Here is a 23,121-nt window from a genome sequence, read left to right as displayed (position 1 = left end):
GCTGCTGCACCTGCTGTTGTTTCTATAGCAAAACCAGTGAAAATTCTAGCATATGCTGCAATGCAGCAGACATAAGAATCTGCAATGTGCTCAGCAGTGTTATTTTGTGTGTTTAGAATCATAGAATCATCAAGGTTGGAAAAGACCTCCAAGATCACCTAGTCCAAGCATCCACCTATCACCAGTATTTTCCCACTAAAACATATCCCTTAGTACAACATCTAAATGTTCCTTGAACACCTCCGGGGACGGTGACTCCACCACCTCCCTGGGCAGCCCGTTCTAGCACCTGACCACTCTTCTGGAGAAGAAACTTTTTCTAATATCCAATCTACATGTAGGCAGAACAGGATGATTCAGACAAATGAGAAAATACCAGTTTTGTTCAGGAAAAGGGGTAAAAAGGCAACTTCATTATTTTATTATTTAATACTTTACTCCCCCATGGTTCTTTAAAGCACCAAACAGACCTTGTGACTCAGATCTCAGCTCTTACGTATGAAAGTACTGGGAGAAAAAAAAAGACTTGCTTCTACTTCTGTCTAATTCAAAGGTAATTCAGCACATACCTGCCCTCAGATATCCTCCCTAGAAGACTGAAAGAGCATAGTGATATTTGCTTTCTCTGGCTACAATCATTAAAAATTATGGTAAGTGGATTTGACCAGCATAGGAAGCTGGCCCTGTAACTGAGTAAGTTGACTTATACTCATCTGACAAAAGAGAAATACGAAATTTAAAACTTACATTAAAATCTATCCTCAAGTAGAAAGTCTGGTCAGGCTAAAATATTAACACAGAATATTGGCTCTCATGCCAATGAATATCTAATTACTGCTGTGAGCAAAAATTTAGCAGCATTATTTTAAATGATTAGTGTTGTAGTGAATATTTTATATCACCTGCCAGCTCTTCCAGAAATGAGTAGAAGAGGGTCTCAACAAAAGCCCATTACTTACTAATAGAGAAATACTTCAGAAATATGTTAGAGAAGTACTTTGCATCAAATACTATTAAAGGATTTAAAGATGGTAAATAACTGTAAGGAGCATGGGACAAAACTGATGCCTCAAATCCAAATTCTCTCAAGTCAGATCAGGCTTTGAAGTTAATCCTGCTGTAAGCAGTGGCCTGGGCTAGAGATCTCCAGGGGTCCCTTCTGAGGTTAGTAAAAGCAGAGGTTTCTACCCTCCCTTTTAGGAGGTACTGACATGCTTATATACATGGCAAGAAAAATAAGGAGCAGAAAGACACTATGGTTTAAACATACTGATAAGAACTTTGGAAGAGGCCCTCACATGCTTATGGCTGTTGTAAGAATCATCTGCTTCTAGCTGTTAGAGATTAGCACGGCTGTGCCCTAGAGTTGTTCCTCATTGGTCAAGGGCACTTCAGCAGGCCTGTCCTTACTGTACAGATAAGGATGATGCTCCTGAGAGGGATGCCATGACTGAAACAACAGCCATTTTACACTCTTACCTCTGTAGTTCTGAGACACATGTGAGAACCACAGCCAAAAGCGGAGAACTTCTGAGAGGACACAATCTTCACCCAGTGTCCCTGCAATGAATAAAATGAGGAGATAACTCAGAGCCCAAGTCTATCTCCCATCTTATCTCCACCAGTACGCCCACACCAGGGTTTACATGGCCATAAAAAACAATATTAATCTTTGCAGTTATTTTTGTGAAGGCTGTCCTGAACAAGGTGCAAGATGAGAACACAGATCTCATCAGTAGTTTGGCACCAGAGCTCAGCCTGTAGGCACTCAGCCTGGACAGCCTACAAAATCTCATTAGTGTTGTCCTTGTGCTCAAGAATGAAAAGGATTTGGAGGATGATGGCAGAGATGTCAAGTAATGATCAAGGTACTCAAGGTCCAGTATCTTCAATGATACATACCAAAGAGGTAACTTTACTCAAGAAGATACTTTGCAGATGTATCCTGCATGCTAACTACCATTACCACTGATGATGGTAGGTTACCAACAAAATCTTTTCAGTGTAGTCAAACCAGTGAAAAACTGTCATGAATCACTGGCAACCCAGGTAAGACATTTCTTAGAAGTGGTTCCTATAAATTAGCAATCTCCAAAATAATTAAATGGACCTAAATTTAAAAATATTTCCTTGCTTTACTGCGTGTCTAAATACAAAAAGTTTACTAAGGGTATGTGTTTCTGTTGTGGGCTAGGGAAATCAAAATTCTGCTGGAAATCCAATTCAAAGAGCAGAGAAGTTTTAGCACGATCACTTACTCTTGACAAAGGCACATTGGCACAGCCTATCCATCTTGGTTTACATGGAAAGTGAGCCCACCAGTCTCCCTTGTTTGGATTCTTTAAGAGCTTAGCAAACATGCAGATAATCCTATGGCTGCCTAAACAGCTTTGTTTGTCCTTTGATCTGAAGCAGGAGGAAAGCCTCAAGGTTAAATTAATACAGCTATTTGCAACAATGGAGTTGCAGTCAATGAAGATGCATGTGTAGATAGTATTAAATGCAGAAAGTGGACTCTAATATCACGAGGGTGAAAATCTGTCAAAAAATGATGTTTTTTCTCCATTGAGAAAGTACCCATGTTTTCCTTATGTCATTCAGCATACCAAGAGCAATAGATAAACAGGCTTTACTATGATAAGACGTAGAATGTAATAGGAGTTTCTCTTGCACACATGTGTAGATAGAAGATTTATAGAATAAGGGAGATGATCCCTCTCCGGGTCTGTTTTATGCTTCTGTACAAAATTATTTATCCAGCATATAAAATCTGAAAAGATACCAAAAATGAAGTCTGCAGTCATATAAACAGGCTATTTGGTAACAAATATGCATAAACAATTTGAACTTCACCCCAGAAGTCTAAAATTGTTTTAGATTCTAAAACCTTTTCATTTTCCAGCTGGATGGTTGTGTGGGCCTTAAGACTCCTTTAATGGAGTGCATTAGGAAGCAATCAGGAACAAAGGAGACATGATCAGAGGAATGAGGTGAAGATCCGCACCAGCAAGTTCGTTTCAGTTTCGCTTTGGTCTGCAATCGTCTCTAGATCAGAAAATTGCCTGCAGGTGCTTTGGTTACAGCACCATACCTGTAACCTAAGGCTCTTGGCTTGAAACATCTTGCTGTTCTCAGTTATCTTTCAGACAAGTTCAGGAAAAAGCGAGGACAAGAAGATCAGTACTCATCCAGACTGTACAGTTGGCTCTACCTGCATAAACTCAAAGATGTAAGACTGTCTGTTTTCACAAATTGGTGTGTAAAGCTGAGAGAGGACCAGGTAGCTCCAGCAGCATGAGGCCTCTAGCTTAGTCACTGTGGAAAATCAGGACTTCCAAAAGCTGTGTTGTGTTTAATTGTGTTTTTGATCTACAAATGCTTTCAGCATTAATTTTTGTTTTCAAATTTTGATTTAATTTGGAGATTAAGCTTTAAAACTCAAGTGGGATTCTGAACCGGGAAGAGAGTTGGCAGTGAATTGGAAAGATGTTATTGTTATTGCAATCAAAATACTCTCATTCCAGATGCAAGAGAGCAAGGTGTCTGTTTCAAGTATTTTCTCTTGATCTCAAGATAGAAACCACTTGGGACAAGCATAGGTTGTTAACACTGTCACTGAGGGAAACTATTTCATTTTTGCACAGGACAGTGGGAGTTTGCAGCACTGCAACATCAATATTACGCTACCATAGCAAGAGAAAAGGACAAGTGTATTGACATTAGATCACTGAACTATAATCTGTCAAGATAGTAAAAATAACGGCAAAACTGAAACAGAAATAAAAGCAGCAAAATTTCTGTTAAAAAGTAGAAATTAAAACTTGATTTGTACACATGTTCAATTGTTGGTGTACAAATAATAATTAAAAATTGCACTATCAAAGTGACAAGTGACATGAATGCTAACAGCATGTTTTGAATCCTAGTGACTTATTCCAATCTTGGTGAAGTATTTTTTACACTTATGTATAATTAATTTGAGAGTGGGAAAGAACAAGAAAATATGAATAAACAAAAATTATAGAGGTATGCTCTTGTTGTACAGAGGCTGCTCTTACTATAACTTGAGCTGTGATTCAATTACTGAAAATGTTACAATCCTCTTTGTCTACAACCTAGTTGAAGAAGTCACGAGCATCTCTACTAGAAATCAAAGTTCTCTGGAGCTGAGTTTTATGCTAATGACACATATGCTGTTCTGCTAGTAATGCTCAAGGAAAAATTGAATCCTGCTTTCCCTCCCATCCGCCCACCCTCAAGAGGTCAGTAACAAGTAATAAAAAATTGGAAACTTAACACCACCAAGATAAATATCTTCAAATATGCCCAGGAATCAAACGCTGTCGAAAGTGAGTGTTAGAGCAGAACTGCAATTCTTTTCATCTGTAAGTATATGATATGTTATAATATCTATTAGAAAGTAACAAGCTCTTGATACTTGAAATTGTACCCATTAGGGTAGTTTTATGAGTGAGAATATAAATCAGATTGTATAATGTCTCTGGATTGCTTTCCACTTCTATACCCAAAATGTAGCAGCTTAGCATAAGCAGAGCCTTGCTGTGCTTAGGTTGTGAACCAGAAGTCTTTGCTCGAGAAAAAACAAAAACAAACAAAAAAAACCCAACACAAAATCACAAACATCTCCAGACAAAACTGCTTGCATCCCTCTTAGGCTACGTGCAGTGCCGATGGGTGGGTGGGTTCCTCTCTCATCCTGACACAACGATTTCAGGCAGACGGCATTTCCAGGGCTCCACATCCAGTCGACCACCAGAGGGAGCAGAACTGGGATATGAAGGCAACAGAATTTTTTTTTTTTCAGGTGATTTCTGATGAAAAAAAAAAAGATCCTCCTCATTTCGAAGTGATACAGTAATTGTATTTACTCCTGTTCTGCAAGCCCAGTGAGAGCATAGCTTATGAGGAGAGAAAAGCCTGAAGGTCCGCGGTTCAGACAAGAGTAGAAATACACTACTGTGCTAATTAGGTCTTCAGGTAAGGAAGGTATCAATACAGAAACACCTATAAGTATGTTGTTGATGAACAACATTTTGGTGGAACCCAGGTAAGGAGTTGCCTACATTACTGGTGACAGGAACATATGATTGTTCATCTAATAGTGATCAAATAATCACAAAAAGATTAAAGTGGGAACTTACTACAGGAGGTCTCTATCCCAAATACCTGCTCACAGCAAGGTTAGCACCAAATCTGTATCAGGTTGCTCAAGGCCTTGTTCAGGCAAATCCTATGCATCTCCAAGGGTGTTCATCTCCAGATATGTGAGGAAGGGTGAGGAAGCGTTCGCTGAACAATAAAAATCAAAACCCAGATCTACACACAAGTTCTATCAAAACCCAGATCTACACGCTTACTCTGTCAGCTTCATTCATTCCCCTGCCCTTGTCTTCCTTCTTGAGGGAGAAGGACAACTAGCTTGACTACTTGTGCAGTCAAGTGCACAGGTCCCCAAGTTAGGCTCGCTTTGTGGTCAAGAAAGGTTACTTGTGTTCCTTTGTAGGAATGTAAAATATCTGTTTAAAAATGTCTGAGTTTCTGGGTGAAAAACAGTCCTATTGGAAAACTAATGTAACAATTTAAACCACTAGATGGTAGGAATCTATCTATCTTCTGTAGACTACCTGAAGTCAGATATTTGAAATGTTCTAACATAATTGCTGGTGGAACAGAACCAGAAAATTTCCTAGATTAAAAGAAAAGATAATACTAGAATATTAAACTGTGGTCATGCAGAAGAGAACAAGAGAAAGAAGGCACAGATTCATTATAGGGAATGAAACAGCAAAAGAGTGTCCCCTATGATGTACAGAGCTGTCACATATTTTTCTTAGAGGTGTGGAGTTAGTGGATAAACGGGATGAATCAGAGGTCACAGAACAAGGGTTTGGTTCCTTCTACCAAAGATATCACCAGGGCAAGTTCCTCCTTTGCACTAAAGTGCAGATTGTTGCAAAATGTGATTGAGGCACCATGGAGCTCTATACCTCTTGCTGACAGCTAGCTCAAAGTGCACAATTTCAAAAATAGCAAAACTAAAGGTTGACAGATGTAAGGATGCTTTGTTGGTTTGGGAACAAAACCAACTGGTTTCTAGGTTCAGTTTTGTTCATGATCTGGAGGGATGTGGTGAAATTCATAGCTCTTCCCAAAATGTGAGGAGTAGCAAACACAGTAAACAAAACATTAGAAACATACCAAGAGTTCTGTCTGAACTGCATTTCAAAGGAAGCATGTCCCAATTCTGGCTTGGTATTGCCTTTTTACTGTCCCAACAGTATACCAAGACAAGACCTGGCGCATACCTTTCCCCCTCACTTCCCTCACCACAAGTCCACATTTCTGTAGGAGGTAAGCCCAGGTGTGTTGTGTATTAGTATTTTCCAGGTAGATACCAAATCTCAGTGATACATGAAACAAGATACACAGAAACAGAAGGAAAAAAAAAACATGCCCTGCCACTCAGAGATATTCAAGAGGTGTAGAAACAGAAGATGAGCTTCAATTTGAAAAAATGCTGGAAGTCATTTTAAAAGATGTACTTCTCCTCTTGCTATAAAAATTCATGCCAGAAATGTGGTGCTCACTGAGAAAGCATAACTGTGAAAAGGTTGTAAAGATGAAAGATTTCCTGGAATTAAGTTTTTGTTTGCTTGCTTGTTTTTTTTTGTCTGTTTGTTTTCACTAGACATTCAGGGAATTAGCTTCCTCCAGCAGTTTGTAAAGAAGATTCTACCTTATGATGAACAAGTAAAAGCATCCTGTCAATGAAATACTTAGTGGAAAATTCACAAGCAGTGCTCCAGCTATAATGGGTACAGCCTCTGGGTAGATTCCTTCTTTTTCCCTTTGGACTTGCAGTTTAGTGCAGAGAACACAGGGCAAAGCTATGCAGCAGAGTTTTTACAGACATCAACAAATTTCCAGGAACTTGGGTTTTCTGCTTTTTGCATTCCCTCTTGATTACAGATTTGCTGCAGATCTGGATCTTGCTGTGACATCAGACCATATTTTGTTTTACTATCTTTGCACACATTCTGAGAGGAAGATACCATAGGTGAACTTCAATCTACAAAATAACAAAACCGTACATACAATTTCTGACCCCCATCAACTGGAATACTGTATTTTTTTTTTACTTCCATCAGCCAACACTAACATGGGAAAGAGATGAAAGCAAATATTTTTAGGGTACCTTCTCTACTTGTCCCTAGTAAATCTGTTGCTGCGTATTCCCAACAGCTTAGATCAAACACCTTTGAGTATCTGCCATCTAAGGAGAGACATAGAATCCCCATGTCCCTCACATCAGAACTCTGGCACTTTAGAAAGTTTACAGATGCAAGCCTTGGTAGCCCCAAAGAAATGAATGTAAGGCCACAACACTGATTGTTTTTTTTCCCATATAAAAAATATGAGCTCCTGAGCAGTCCTAGAGCCTTACCCTCCAGCTGCAACCGGTTCTTTCCTCCTTCATGTCTACATGGCCGCACCTATTCTGTCCCATCACAAAGGAGAAGTGAGTTGTAGGTCCATCTGCCTCACTGCTACATCACAGACTGATGAAGACACAATACTTTACAGATGAAGATTGAAATGGATCTTTCTGCTAGTGCAAACTTAAGGTATGGGATGTAGACAGAGAAACATTTTTGTGTTGCAGTGGGGAAAGGGTGGGCAAGAAAATTTGGGACTTAGCACTGTACGATGAGAAAGAACACATTATTCAGCATTAAACTGGAATAAATTTGTGCATTATGTTAAATTTGAAGCTTAGCATTTTGCCTGTTTTCTCTGAAAAGAGCACAAATTTCTCTCACCTGTGTTTGAAACTCCTGGGATAGATCTTGATTTTCTAAAGGACATGGTTTAGGAATCACAGACTCACCACAGAAATATTTAGGTGCAAGGGACCTCAGGAAGTCTGTAGTACCAGTATCTGCTCACAGCAGGGCTGATTCCAGAGCTATTTATGTTGTTTAGGGCTGAGCACTGGCAAGTCCGGAACATCTCCAAGGGTGGAGGTCCTCCAGTTTCTCTAGGCAACCTGACAAAGTTTTTTCTTCAGTCTTCTTTGCAGAGAAGGAAGAAGAGAGCAGGAAGAACACAGCCTTACAGCAAGAGCAGAAATATTACCATCTGTACTTTATAGGGAGGGGTGTAATAGCTGTAGATGAGTGGGAGTAACATCCTTGATGAAAGAACATCAAAATGGCAGAAGAGATACCACAAAAGGAAGTTATTTCATATTTATGTCCCTCAAGTAGGAAACTAAAAATGCCATGAGGTCTTCATACATAGCAAGAGTCCTCCCAGCTCAGTTGCTTTCTCAGCATTGTTTTTGTATTAAAAATCAGGCATCTTCATCCATGCTGGGGAATTTACTAACACGAAGACAGTAATTCCACCAGATAATGATGTATGGCTATCACACTACAACTTGGGGAGCAATATCAGCCACTGCCACCACTATACACATGAATTTCCTAAATATCTACTGCAAGGATGATAGCAAGAGCACAGTTTAGTGGCTTTAGCCACATTACGACAGACAGAAATGGGCCGAGCAGTTTCTAACAAAAATGCCGGGCTGCTCTCCGTGCAAAAGACCCGCTCAAGTGCAAGGACGGTAGCGAAGGCTGCCCAGGAGGTGGCAATCGGGAGCCTCTCACAGGACTGGAGCAAAGGTGGAGGGAGGCTCCCAGGAAAAAGGTGGCTGCCTTTAAGGTGGGTTTATTTGCCTGCCAGATGGGAAGTCTGTGACCAGCCCCTTTCAAACAGGTAAAGGCAGTAAGGCTTCTCCACCCACTTGCCTTGAGCTTTCATCATAACTGTGGGCCAGGCAGGGAGGTTGTGCAATGTGCGCGCTCCAGTCAGGAGGCTGCGGGAGAGATTCATGCGCTGTGAGCAGGAGCCGAGGCTTGGAGGCCTGAGCCAGGAGAGCAGGCAGGGGCTGGGATCAAGGCCCCCTCTCCAACCAGCATGGAGCTGAGGATGGGTGGGATCGAGCTCTCTCTTGGGATCCTTCTCTTTGGGTCTCTTCTTCCTCCTGAGGTGCTTGGGAAAGAAGGTAAGTGTGGGACCTGCTGGGCTCGGACAGCAAGCAAGAGAGAGGGACCTCTTTGAAGGGCAGGGAACAGGGCCTGGTCTGCTTATATGGGGCCTAGGGGGACAGTACAGCCTGCTGGGAGAGAACTGAAGAAGGGCTGCGGGAAACTGGTGGCTAGGCAAGTAGGTGGGGTGTGGGGGTTGAAATCCAAAAGCAAGCCCCCACTGTCTCTTAGTGGCTCAGTGAACTGAGCTCAGGTATGCTGTTCCCCCCTCCCTCTCCACCCCCTCCCAAATGATGCACAACTGCCTCAGCAAATCCAGTGATCCAAGAGAATTCTTCCTCTGTTTGCATTAAACACATGCGTTGCGGATAACAAGCTTAAACATAAACTTATGAAGTTGTTCCCCTCACCCCCTCGACAACACCCCCGCAGTTTCCTAAGGAAGCTCACTAGAGAGTTAACCCTTGTGAGCAAGAGAACAGTCATTTCTGGGAGGTGTGGGAGATGAGGCACTCTCTTTAACCTACCTCAGAGTAGGAAAGTAGAGCTCAGCTTTACAATTTCTTCTTCCACCTCTCCTTTCAAGACTTTCCTACTTCCCTTCTCTGTTCCACTTAGCCCCTTTTATTACATGCAGGAATCTTTTTTTCTTCCATCTTGGCAATTGCACGGCGGTTATGAAACATCTGGGGAATGGGAATTTTAACAGAAGGGTGAGGAAGAGTAAATCTCTGTTCAGTTCCCTACCTCTCGCGCTTAATTTCTGCTAGAGACTTCTTCTTGAGTCTCTGTTTTGTATGGTGAGAGATGTCAGGGCTTTTCCATCCCAAGGATAGCCCCCTCATTTGCTGCTCCAGGCCCTTGATCGGGAGGACTTAGTCATAACTTGCAGTTCAGCCATGGGCTCACCTCAGACTCTGTGTGTGGAATGCTCATTTAAGCTGTTCTTGACATGCATATTTGTATTAAGGATTCAGCTAAATGGAAGCAACTAGTAGACGCTGTGGAAAAAGTGAACCCAGGTGAGAAGTAATGTAAGGTATTGCCACACAGGCTCTGTTTTCCATAAGTATGTGACCAGTAGTTGTCAGTTACACGCAGATCTCTCTGCCAACTTCTCAGCTATCTCAGACATCTTATTTTGGCTGCATCTGTGATCTACTCTTCCTTAACGTGTCTGGCAAGGAACAGGCAATTCCCTGGCATCCCCTCTTATCTGAAATCTTTCTTCTTTTTGGGTAGATCTCTCATGCGGCTGGAGAGCCATGGTGAGATTCTTAGGTCAGAGGCTGCGGACCTAAGAGCCAGTAATCCCAAAGTACTTGCATTCCCTGTTCTTTTGCAGTCCTACTGACTCATTCTTCCTTTCGCTGGAGAATCCCTGCTACGGGTTTCACTTTGAGAGAGGTATTTCTTGACTTTGTGGACTTTGCTCACTCCAGTGACGGTGGCGTGGCTTACAGGCTGTGAAGGTTCCCGTCCTGGCCTCTTCTGAGTGCCTTTTCCTTTGCTCTGCTAGAACTTGCTGTGCAGCCCCTCTTGCTTCCACATCACTGCTTCAGGCCTGAAGTGTGTGGGATAGATATTATCTGGGTGACGGTTCTGGAAGGACAAGCTAGCACACCCTGTAAGGTTTTTTTTTGCTGCCAACAACACAAGAATAATATCTGAAATAGAGAGACTGAAAGCAGAAGGGTAGTGAGTGAGGAGCCTCTTCTGGACAGGGAGTCTGTGGCTTGGAAGGTTTTGCCATATGACCATCCCATGAATGCAGCAAACTTGCAAAACCTGGATTCCTGCTTTTCCCTTCTCCCAGTCCCAAAAGGGTGTTTCAGAGGTGAGAATAGCAGTGCAATCCCTCTTATCTCTGATTCTGGGCCCACAGCCTGCTTCCTCATTCCACAGGACTCCTGCTGATCTGCACTTTACACTGTTAGTTGTAGTTGGCAGGCAGTATTTGTGAAGCAGTCAGACGAGGGGGAGGAAATCTGGATATTTAAATGCAATTTAAATGTTCTTCCTCTCCTACCCCTCACTCCCGAATTCTTTTCTGAGATGTTTAGAAATGACCCCTCTGAATACACTCACAGGAATCCAAAGATTTTTTTTCTTCTGTTAGCAAGTCGGGGCTGTGATAGGTGCACTGACATCAGTAGTCTGTTCTGTCAGTGCCAGCAGACCCAAAGGCAGCCTCGAAGCTGTACATCCAGCAGCGTGACTTATTTCATCTCCTCTCCCTTCTCCTTGTTTGCCTAAGAAGTGATACATTTTTAATTTCACTCCAGATCAAGACTTAAGGGCAAACTCTGATCATATTTTCAAATTTCTTTGAGGGCTAAAAATGAATAGCCTACCGAATTTCTTTGTCGGATGACTCCAGGAGCCAAGACTTAATGTGGAATCGTGCAATGCAATCCTTTAGAGAGATGGCAATGCTGTGCCCTGAAGCTGCTATTATCTTGCTGTCGTGGATGGAACATTTCTGAGGGGCAGACAGTAAAACTATTTCTAGGCCAACATCAGACTGAGCAGCACTACAGAGGTGTAGAGCTAGGCAGATTGAGAAGATGAAGTCTCATGTGTTTTGGAGACTGTGACAGTGGAAAATTCTTTTTACGACTTCACACTGCCTGTCTTTCCCACGGTGTTTCAAGCACTGAATGGTACCTGTTGCTGACACTGATTGATCTTTTGTGTTGGTAATTTATTCGATCGCCTGCCTCTTCATCCATTTTGTCTGCTGCCTTCCTATTCCAAGGAGGATGTGGGCAGCTGCTAATACTGTCTTCCCATTTCAATAGGTTTCAGCCTCCTGTTCCCATTCTGGGACAGCTTTGGAAAGCAGTAAATGTTGTCAGGGTTTAGCATGGCATTGCGTTTTTCAGATGCGTGTGGGTGTTAATTGAGAGGAGGATAGAAGAGGAGGGGGTCTCATATACGAGGAACAACTTTTAACTCCTGACTAGCTGCACTGTTTCATATTTTCCCATTCTTCCTAGCCGTGGTTTCTGAAGATAAAAGGTCACAAAGAATGTGGAGCTGTGAGGTGATGGAGAAAGTGCAGGCTTTGCTTTCTTTGACAAAACTAGGATGAAGCTATTCCATGGGATATTTGAGTTAGGTCACTGATTATTTTTCCCTTCTTTTTTCAGTGAATCTCCTAGACACAAGCACTGCACAGGGTGAGCTGGGCTGGCTTCCAGACCCTCCAGAAGTAGGGGTGAGTATATACGTTCAAGGATGGGGAACTGCAGGGAATGCTACAAAGTGGAAAAACATAATTCAATTTGAAATTTTATCCCATCCTCTAGAATCAGGCATCTGCAGCTCCTCCCTCTGCTGAACCTCTGATCGTATTTTCACATCTCTTTGAGGGCTGAAAGTGAATAGCCTACTGAATTTCTTTGTCGGGTGATTCCAGGAGCCAAGGCTTCATGTGAAATCATGCAGCGCAGTCCTTTGAGAGGTGGCAATGCTGTGCTCTCAGTTATATTTGTATGAGTACAGCTATTTTGTATCAAGTACAGATGAGTGGCCCTTCTAGCATCACAACTTCAGTGATGGAGGATGGTTTCCTTTATAGCAGCAGGGCTGTGGGAGTAGTGGAAAAAGGCACAAAGGAGTGCGTTCACGAACTATGCTGCAGCGGTTGAAAGGAAGTATGTTAATATGTAGTTAAAGCTCCTCATCCATACTCTTATCTTTCTAGCAAGCCACAAGCTCTCCTATGGAGAAAGTCTTTACCCTTGCTGCTTATAAAGTAGACCTGGGCTCAGCCTGTTCCTAACTCATTTTCATAACTTTCCTCGGTAATGTGCTTTGGCTGGTTGAAATTCATCCCAGCCTCCACCTACTCCTGGTAGTCTTACTAGGTGAACTAGAGCCAGATAGTGAGGTTTTCCTATACAGGCATAACTGCATTTATTTGTAGAGCTATTTTGCTTATAATTACAGCCTACTCAAAACAGGTGCCATAGTGACACATATATGTGGATCATCTTTTGCCCATTGTTCACTTTGTTGTCCTTATCAACTGTCTGCATGGTGATTTTAACCCAGCACTGCTCTCCAGGCATGTTCAGGATGAAGTCTGAAGACATGGGGAGAAACTGAAAAGTGCATTTTTAAAAATAATATGATAGAAAGAAGACAAACCTTTGTCACAGAACATCTGGTTTTTTGAAGAGTAGGTTCACAGCAGTGATAAGAGTTGGCATACCCTTCAGTTTGTGCTACATCCGCTTTTAAAAAAAAAACATTAATGTATATATTTAAATGTATATGTATATATTTAAAATGTAGTTGTAATTAGGAATTTTAGAAGATGCTGGAGAACATGATCTGAGAGCATGCTAAACTAATAGATGAAGATACTGATGACTGATAAACTAACACATAATGAAAAATAGATTCACTGACTTCTGATGAGCTACTCTGTTGTACGAGTTTGTCTAACTAAGTCACTTCCTGATAACTGCTAGGTGGAAGGACTAACAAATTGCCACAAGCACAAATGGAACAATGGGTGATTCTCTTGGAATCAAACTTTGAACAAGTTTCACAAACCGTTCCTTCAAAATGCAGAAGGAAATGTGTTTGAAAGAGAACCAAGATTAATTCAGAACATTTTTGACACAAAAGGTCTAAGATTAAAATGGAATAGTCTGACTAGCTTCAGTATTAACAGGCTGGAAACATCTGAGCTGTATTGCTTACAAGGAAGAGCTGTATTTCATGTAACAATGCTACTTGCACCTAATCTCGGGTGCCAGAGATCTCCCATCTGTGAGCTGGATTTGTGTCAATACACTTATCACAAATAGAAGGAATTTGCTGTGAGGAATTTTCATGCTTTCTATGAGTAAGGTCTCTAAGGCATAGCGCAGTGGAGGTTGGATGACTCTGTGGAGGCAGAATTACACCTTTGTTTTCTGCTCTTCTTTATCCAGTGATAATGCATGAAGTGGCTTGCCACGTGTGATGGTTTCATGGTCACGCAGGGTCTGTATGTAATGTACACAATGCTTTTGTTAATACGTGTGCAGCCTATGTACACCAAGCTGTAAAGCTGAATGCCAGTCAGTTTTGGACAGCATGGGTCTCTATTGTGAACTTCTAGAGTACACTAACTAGCAGTGAAATCTTACCTAGGTTTAGTGGTGTGACATAAAACTGAAGTGTCTATAGGAATTTGTTGGCTAAAAGGTTTATGCTAGCTTGCTTTGTAATAGGTGTTTACAAAGTGTTTCATTCATTTTAAGTTAAAAACTATTAAAAACTAAGCCCTTAACAAGGCAGACTGCTCCTATAACTTTATCTCCCTCTCTCCGCAACCCCCTGATCACCTAGCAAATTCCTTGATAATTTTTTTTTATCTCTTTCTGTGGACTGTTGAGATAGCAATATCAAATGAACATGGGGAGGTGTATTACAGTACAGTGGTAGATTCCCCTCTTCTAACATGGTTTAGAACTAATGGTGATCACTTTGAAGGTGTCAGGAGCCAAGAACTTACTTGCTCTGACATCAAGCACAGATACAGGCTGGGCATAGAATGGCTTGAGAGCAGCCCTGAGGAGAAGGATTTGGGGGTGTCAGTTGATGAAAGATTCAACATGAGCTGGCAACGTACACTTGCAGCCCAGAAGGCCAACTGTACCCTGGGTTGCATCAAGAGAAGAGTAACGAGCAGGTCAAGGGCGGTGATTTTGCCCCTCTACTCTGCTCTCATGAGACCCCACCTGGACATGCTGGATCCAGTTCTGGGGCCTCCAACACAAGAAGGACATGGATTTGTTGGAGCAGGTCCAGAGGAGGGCCATGAAGATGATCAGAGGGCTGAAGCACCTCCCCTGTGAGGACATGGTGAGAGTGCTGGGGCTCTTCAGCCTACAGAAGAGAAGACTCCAGGGGGACCTTATAGTGGCCTTCCAGTACTTGAAGGGGGCCTACAGGAAAGCTGGGGAGGGACTTTTTAGAAGGGCATGTAGTGACAGAACAAGGTGAAATGGTTTTAAACTGGAAGAGGGTGGATTTAGACTAGAGATTAGGAAGAAATTCTTTACTGTGAGGGTGGTGAGACACTGGAACAGGTTGCCCAGCGAGGTTGTGGATGCCCCCACTCTGGAAGCATTCAAGGCCAGGCTGGATGGGGCTTTGAGCAACCTGGTCTAGAGGAAAGTGTCCCTGCCTATAGCAGGAGGGTTGGAACTAGATGATCGTAAATGTCCTTCCAACCCAAACAATTCTATGATTCTTTAAGGTAATCCCATGCTGCATAGGTAGTCTGGCTACTTGCACTGATTTTAAAAAATCATCAAAACTATTGGAAAAGGTCTTCTGAAATGCTGTCATGAATAAATAAAATGACAAGGCACAGTAGCATTGCTTCCTGGCAGGTTGTAAAATAACAATGTAGAAATCATTTATCTCTGTTTTGCTTTCAAGTACAGCTACATCAGTTTTGAACAAATGGTGATGAGGAGTTACATTATCCTCTTGCAGTTTGCTTTCAATAGACAAGGTTTTGAGCAACCCAGCCTGGTTTTGAATTTAGCCTTGCTGTGTGCAGAATAGTCTAGGGACCCGGAGGTCCTTTCACACCAGAATATTTCTTAGTTTTCCACGAGTGCTTTGTTTGTTAGCATTTTGAATTTTTATTTTTAGCCCAGGCAAAAAAAGGCTCTCCCAGTTCTACTTGATTTAATGTTTTCATCTCTGTCGTATCTATTCCTGTGATTCGCTCTATCAGTTTATGTAGGCCTGTGCTAAAATGTATTGGGCAAGCCAATATTTGTGTTTAGTTGCTATGATTATTCCATGCCTAACTTGTGTGCCAGTCTTGAAATTCTCCTTTTGTCCACTATTTCTGATTTCATTTTTGTGTCTGCAGGAACAATATTTATATAATCCAGTCATATTTTCAACTTTATATGTGAATACTTAAGTTCTTGGCCATTTGTACTGTAGGATGATATATGCTGGGCCTCTCAAGATGGCATTCTGCCTTTATGCTGTTCTGTGGATTGCAAATTAAACCTACCATTCCTTGCAGGCAAGTTTTCACGAGCTCTACAACAGTCATTGCTTACAAAAGAGACCTTTTTCACAATTACTTCATTTTTAATTTGGATATCTGTTATTCCCAGAATCACAAGCACACTGTTGCTCCCACTAGTTGCCAGCTTGTATAAATGGGTACGATTTGCCCTATTGTATTAGTATCAAAAGTTCAGAAATGCACAGTTCTCAACTGGTAGCTTTTCAGTTTATAGAGTTTATTCTTCTCATATTATACTTCTGCATGGAACATAATGTTATTGAAATTTCCAGATGATTTTCACTCCTTTATAGGCTGCTGATGTTCTGTGTCCTGTGCATGATGAGGTGGAGGACATCACTTTTTTCTGCTTGCTTCCACACAAACTTCAAAATACTGCTATCAGTTAAAAACTTTCTACCAAGTCTCCTACTGTGAATGGTACCTGGCCTGCTCAACTTTGGTTCATTTTCACACAGGACAAAGAATGGGCATGTAAACCACAGTGACCTAATGTATCTCAACCCTATCCATAAATAGCCACTAGTTGTAGTTACCACGGTTCCCAAAGCACTTGGAAAACTTTGGAAATAATGGAATTCTTGTGCAGCTCTGTAGCCCATGTTTCACTGGCAGCCTGACTATGATTGTAGCAGCCACCAAAGCTATATGAATGTAACTTATGTAAGCTAGTGTTCAAATTATTATTTTTGACCTTTTATTTTTCTATTAAATCCCTGCCATAGTAAAAACTTTACACTGCTCAATTATTTGCTTTAGCTAATAGACTAGATCAAGTACTTGTGACCTGTCAGCAAGTTTTATATCACTGACCACAATGTTTACAGGCCTCCAGGTTCTAGCAAGGCAAGGTAGATCCCAGAGGTTAATACTATCTGATGGCTGCTTTCTGTTTCTGCTCAGACAGATGGGCCTGGCTGTGGACAAAATAATGTTGTGGTCCACACAGCCCTCAACCTGCAGGTGATTTCAGCATGGCACTCCTATTTCACTAAACCTGAGTGGTTCACTTAATCATCAGTATCTTACTCAGATAAGTCTTACTTGGAACAAGTCTCAGCAGGTCTTTAGCATCTGAAGATGGTATGAAAAATAACCATCAGAAATGCCATTGTGTGCATCTCTTTCCATAGCTGTTGATAACACGTCCTCTCTCTAACTCAAGGAGCTGTTATTGCCTCTGACGCTGAAATAAAGCGTCATTACATACCCCAGCCTGCTCTCAGCTTAAGTATCATCAGGCACAGGTTTTAATACCTCCAAGTAAATAGTTTCTGTGTTGAAATAAAGGGTTAATGCCTAATAAAGTCAGTAACTAACTGGAAATGGGAATAGCTCTGGCATCAGCATCATATCCTGATGTGCCCTACTGCTGTTGATATGTAGACTTGTGGGGATACTTGTTGATGATAAATAGTTATTGTATATATATTTGGGAAAGAAGGAAAAAAAATGTTGTGCATATCCAGGTATACTTTACTATATTCAGCGAGGTGGGCTGGGGAATAAGAAAAGTGAGATGAGAGGAAGTTAGCTGTAAATTAATAGTTGTACAATAGCTCAGATTGCATGAAGCACCAACAAAGTAGCTGAGGCTGAAGTTACTGCTACACACCCAAGAAGCAACCTCAGCTAGTGAACTCAATGTTATGACTTGAAAGGCAGAAAGAACACATTCCAAGCTGAAGTGAAGATGCTGTACAACCATTACATTCATTACCATGGCTGCTCAGGCACTGCAATGACGACAGCTCTGTTGCCTAGCAGTTTCAAGAAGCTGGCTCATCTTTTTATAGCTGATAGACGAGAGCGGACAAGGTTCACTGAACTTCCTCACATCAAAACAAAAGCACCAGGAGTCAGCTGGGGCTTTCAGATGAGGCTGCCTATAGCAAGGTCCTCCGAGAAGACTAACAGGCTATTTAAAGTTTTAAAACAAAACAAAACAAATTTTATTACAATATCAACTAGAATACTGCTGAGTTTGCAGGCAGACAAGTTAGAAAGGAAAGGCTTTGTATCTTTTTTTTCTGCATGCTGTGTCTTTGCTGGGTTGACTCGTGCTTTGAAGTGTGATTATTACTAACTCAAAGGCCAAATTGCAGAAAAATTGGCTAATTTCCTCTAGTTTCTTGGAAGGTTATTTCTGTTGCTTTTAAGACCTATTCTTGCCTTCTCTGCGCTTGGCCTGGAGCCTGCCATCTACTCATTGTGACTTTCATGCTGCTGTTTCCTGCAACTTCTTTTCTTCAGGTATGTTTAGTCATTCCAGAGAGAAGGCACAATTACCCTGTTCCAGCGTGAGATTCAATCTGATATGATGCTCATCTTTAAAAGGAACCTATAGAAATAGAACAAGTATTGCTCATTGCCATCAAATGCATTTTTCAGGTTCTCTGTAAATTTTGGAAGTGTACCATACAAAACCACAAATCACACCATAGCAATCTCTTTACCTCAAAAAAAAAATAAATATCACTTCTGTTTACAATAGATCCTAGGCTGTCTAGAATGTAGCGCGCAAGTAACATGAGAGTAACGTTCGCTTTATTAATAGGATTTTAGACATGAATTCTGAACTCCTTAGAGGCATCATCTGTTTTTCTGTTCCAATCTTTTTAATGATTATTGTTAATGGGTGTTACCAAAGCAGATACATAAGAAATAAGCGTTCCAAAATACCTACATGAAGTGTTGGACAAGACTATTGTTCTCCTTGACCTAGTAGCGTCGGTTGTGACCAAGACTGTTTTCATGCAAGACCTTAACATGGCCAGACAGTTCAGAGAATGAGCAGACAGCAGAACATTTGATAAACAGGTTATATAATCAATGCACTGGAGTTCTGTGGCTCAAATTAGCACCTTGGCTTCCCATAAGGACATGAATACAAGTTAAACTGTAAGGAGATGGATGGGATAGAGACCTATGCACTACTGCCCTAGAGGAAAAACAATTACACAACACTGTTGCTCCTCCCTGAAAATAATCGATGGATCACTGTGGGAAAAAAATATATCATCCCACCCGGAAAGATACGCAGACAAGCAACCATCACTCCTCTGTTGTATGAAAGGCTCCGTGACAATGTGATGAAATCAAACTTGTCTGACCATTGACAAAAGTTCAAAGAAATAAAAGCAGCCTCTGCTGTTCTCAGATGTAAAGTTATAGGACTCGTGAAGTTAAAAGTCTAGTTGACTAATCACCACGCTTCTTTCATCATCATCATCTAAACTGCCCTCCACACCAGCAAGAAAGTTTGCGAGAGCACTGAGAAACTTTCAGTGAGGGGTCACATCAACTTAATTCTGGAATATTTTCAAAATACCAGTATTGTGCTGCTATTTTTCATGGTCAGGTTTAGCTTTGCCTACTATAGATTTTCATCGGGTTTATTTTAACTAAAGAGAACCTTCCTACCATATCACAGCAGGTATCAGCAAGGTGTCTTTATTGTCATGGGCTTTCCTCTGAGACACTATGCTAAGAATGTAATGTAGCTAAATCTGTAAGGTACAGCTGGCCTTCAGCTCTGAACCTATGACAAGAATTTTTTTGCCATGATGGCACGCAAATGCTGTACTAAAGTCAAAGAGCCTCCATAGGCAAAAAAGTTCTGCTGTTTCTCTCCCTCTTCTGCAAGTGGGAAGACAGAGAAATCATTGTGTTCTTCCTAGGTGGTTTTAGGCTTGAGACGTCAGTGCTGCTGAGAAAGGTTGTTCTTTCTGGGGCCTGGGATTTTTCTTCAGGAAAAGATTTCGTGGATTAAAATAGCACTCTGAGTTCTGTTGCAAATTAAATGAGAAAGAGATGCAGTTTTCTAAGTACAGGTACACTGGAGCTGGCTGTACTAAGTCAGTCTTTTGATCTTAGGGCAACTCTAACCCGAAGTTAAACAAGTTAGTGGTTTTCAGCATATGAACTCCTAGCCTTTCCAGTGGAGACATGCATTTTAGCTTAGTAACTTCCAACTTACCAGCAAGGTGCTTGCTTTGTTGCTACCTTTTTTAAGTCTCTTAAAAGTATCCCCGTGCCCTTCCCCAAAGGTGTGCAGGCCACAGATTGGAAGCTACTGTGCTGAGCTAACCTGAAGGCAAATGAAATATAGGTCACAGCAGGCAGGCTCTTATCTGAAAGGAGACAGGAGAAGTACTTGGCAAGCTAGAGACAGAGACAGATTTACTGTTGTGAACTACAAGCTCTTGTGACTCCAGTCTGAGCCTGAGGATTTGTAATACTGTCACAGTCAGTTTCCTCTTTCACCGGTACCTTAACTTTTTATAGCAAGGACGGAATTTTTATTTGTTGTCATGTATTTTTTTCACAAAAATACTAAAATCAAAAAAGACCATTTTACTGATGCCTGCAGAGCCTGTGACAATAGCTCCAAGAAGGCATACAAACTATCCCAGATCATTTCCATTTTACACGTTACGGCAGACCCTACGTATATTAGCCCATGGATGGAGGAATTGCAGGTTGTCTTATGTTGACTTCTGGACACAGGTCTGATCTAGAGAAGGCCTACTAGTAGAAAAAACAAAGTAAACCTTCCTTAGACTTCAATTCACAGTCAATCAAGGCAGATATTAAAAGGCATCTATCTTATCTTATCTTTGGATCTTTATTCACAAGGCAGACTAAACCATTACTGTTTACTACAAATATCTGTTGGTGCACTCTCAGTTTGTCATTCATGTCATTATGAACTAGCTCATAAAGACACTCTTCTCCCTCACTGCTTTCTTTAGTACTGAATCCAACCCAGCAGTGGGAGGAAAGTTGCCTTCCTTTTTGCTAAACTTACAGTGCTCTGAGATTATTGAGATAGTACTTAAACTAAATTATCTTTAGGGCTTTTGTTCATTTAATGCTAACTCCAGTGCTGGAATTATTTTACTCTATATTATACAAAGACTTTCAAGAACAGATCTCTGGAGCTAAGTGCTTGTGTTAGTATACGGGTTCCTCGGAAGCACAGAGCACCCTTTAGTCCTCAAATCCAGTAGCTACATGCTTGGACATTTTAGAAAGGCAAGCTACTAAATAAGGCCCTCTCTTGAATGCCTGGAGTAAGTATACAGTGTCTGGAGTGAAACTAGTAGAAAGTTACATTATTAAAGGAGGTTAAATCAGTGTCATGGGCCAACAAGCTGGAGAGACAAGTAATTCATATTGATTGAACCAGACTTTACCACACACATTCATTAAGAACATTACATTAAAAATCAGAGGCATACATTTTGATTTTGCAGCAGATTCTTTGAGGATGTGAGACAGTTGCCTAGCAACTTCTGAACTCATCACCCTTTCATTAAGTGTTGTATTTAACACTTTTCTTCCACTGCTTTGAATTTAAAAGCTTCACTGAATAATGAAGTCAGAAACGTATTTAACAATAGTTTTGTATTGTTAGCATGAAGATATCCTCTTTTACTTCCACTACCTATCAGCAGTAGAGTCTAGAAGAAACATATCCAACTCCCTTGTTACTCCTTTGCACCACACTGCATATGAAACTGTGCAATAGATGTTTTTGCCCTGAAGAGCTCAGTCTGGAAGAAGCTGGCCTGAGATGAGCTAAGAAATACAGAACTTAGAAGTTTGATTTTTTTCTAGTAGTAGAGTTTAAAGGAAAAATTTCAGAGCTGATTCTATTGAAAGTGAAGCTTTGGCCCTTTATCCATTAAGTTGTGAAAATGGTATTTTCATGACATGCAGCACAACAGTTCCTATCTTTTAGTGAGACATGAAAAAATCACTTTCTGGTAGAACTTATCTGTGGCACTGCCTTGTGACTAACTGCTAATGCCAACTTTTGTAACTCTCGGTCTTCAAATGCAATTGTAAATTTCCCATCAGTTTGGTGGAAGCAGACGCCCTGAAAAAAAATACTTTAAAAAAAGTCATTCCTAACCTTGGCGCTTTCTTATGAAAGCTACTTTGTTATTATTCCCCTTTCTAACATCTCTTTTATTTCAGTAAATACAATAAATAAATAATATTTCAGGATGTCTTGTCAATTTAGTTCAGAAGTTTTTCAGTGAAATACTGCAAAGGGGCGATTGCCACTTCAAGTAGCTTAACTGAGATTGATCAATCTATTTCACTCTCCTGCTATCCACGGTCCTTTGACCTCCAGTAAGTGAAGTAAGTGTAAACCCTATGTAGTGCATATATATTCCAACTGAGTCAGAGTAAGAGGGTGGGGTAACACTGTAGATTAATTACATGGCAAAAAAGGAAGCAAGAAGGGACACATAGATACCATCTGCATAACTTCCTGGGAGGAAACTGCTAATATGCACTTAGGTAAATGGCTGAGAACAGAGCGATATGAGCCTGTGCTATCAGCTTGCTCGCTTAGAGAAAGCACTGGTATTTTTCCGAGTGGGGCTGCATAGGAAGCATGCTCTAAGTCCTGGCATAAAAGCAGAATTTACTTCAGCACTCTGTGACTCAATCTCTAGTCCTACACTAGGCATCAGAGTAACCTATGAGGCTGTATTTGATCTGTGGGATCAGAAATTGCGAGAGAGGCTGCAGGGCTGTGCTGTGAGCACAGGAGGTGGTGGGGCTAGAGAAGAGGGACATATGAATATCATGCTCAGCTCATGAGACTTTACAAGTCTAGTGTAATATAGAGACTGAGGCCTTGCTTAAATTTCATCTTAACCTGGGGTGTGATTTAAAACCAAGATGCTTAAACTTGTGCCAGTACCTATGTGGGCACTTATTTCAATTTAATTTGATTAAATATTTAAAGCATAATGAAAAAGGCTGCCTTAACATAGGGGAAAAAAGGATCTAACTTGTTTTCCCTGTGGACAAAACCATCCTTCCCAAGCTTTCAATTCTCATGTGTGACTTACTTAACATTGAATATTCTTTGCATTTCATATCTGACCTGTGGTGAGGAAACAAAAATAGAAGCTCAAAAAGTCAGTGAAAATGCATGCTAAAATACTTAGCAAACCATATTGG

The 23,121-nt window shown here is 41.1% G+C and overlaps 1 protein-coding gene across 3 annotated transcripts in view; it reads left to right on the top strand.

Annotated features, from left to right (window-relative positions):
* Nucleotides 8,672-23,121, top strand: part of EPHA1 (EPH receptor A1) — a 34,759-nt gene continuing 20,309 nt past the window's right edge. Inside the window, exons 1-2 of one of the 3 annotated variants that reach the window (XM_021395557.1) lie at nt 8,672-8,802; nt 12,227-12,294. Coding sequence is in view for 1 of the 3 variants with exons in the window: in XM_021395548.1 (XP_021251223.1) it covers nt 9,004-9,091; nt 12,227-12,294 (156 nt within the window). In the remaining 2 variants the exon portion in view is untranslated. The other 2 variants (XM_021395565.1, XM_021395548.1) reach the window with 2 other exon arrangements.

The sequence above is a fragment of the Numida meleagris genome, chromosome 1 (genome assembly GCF_002078875.1).
Source record: "Numida meleagris isolate 19003 breed g44 Domestic line chromosome 1, NumMel1.0, whole genome shotgun sequence".
Taxonomy (NCBI): domain Eukaryota; kingdom Metazoa; phylum Chordata; class Aves; order Galliformes; family Numididae; genus Numida; species Numida meleagris.
Note: the sequence above shows the minus strand (reverse complement) of the source record. Positions and strands in the feature narration are given on the sequence as shown.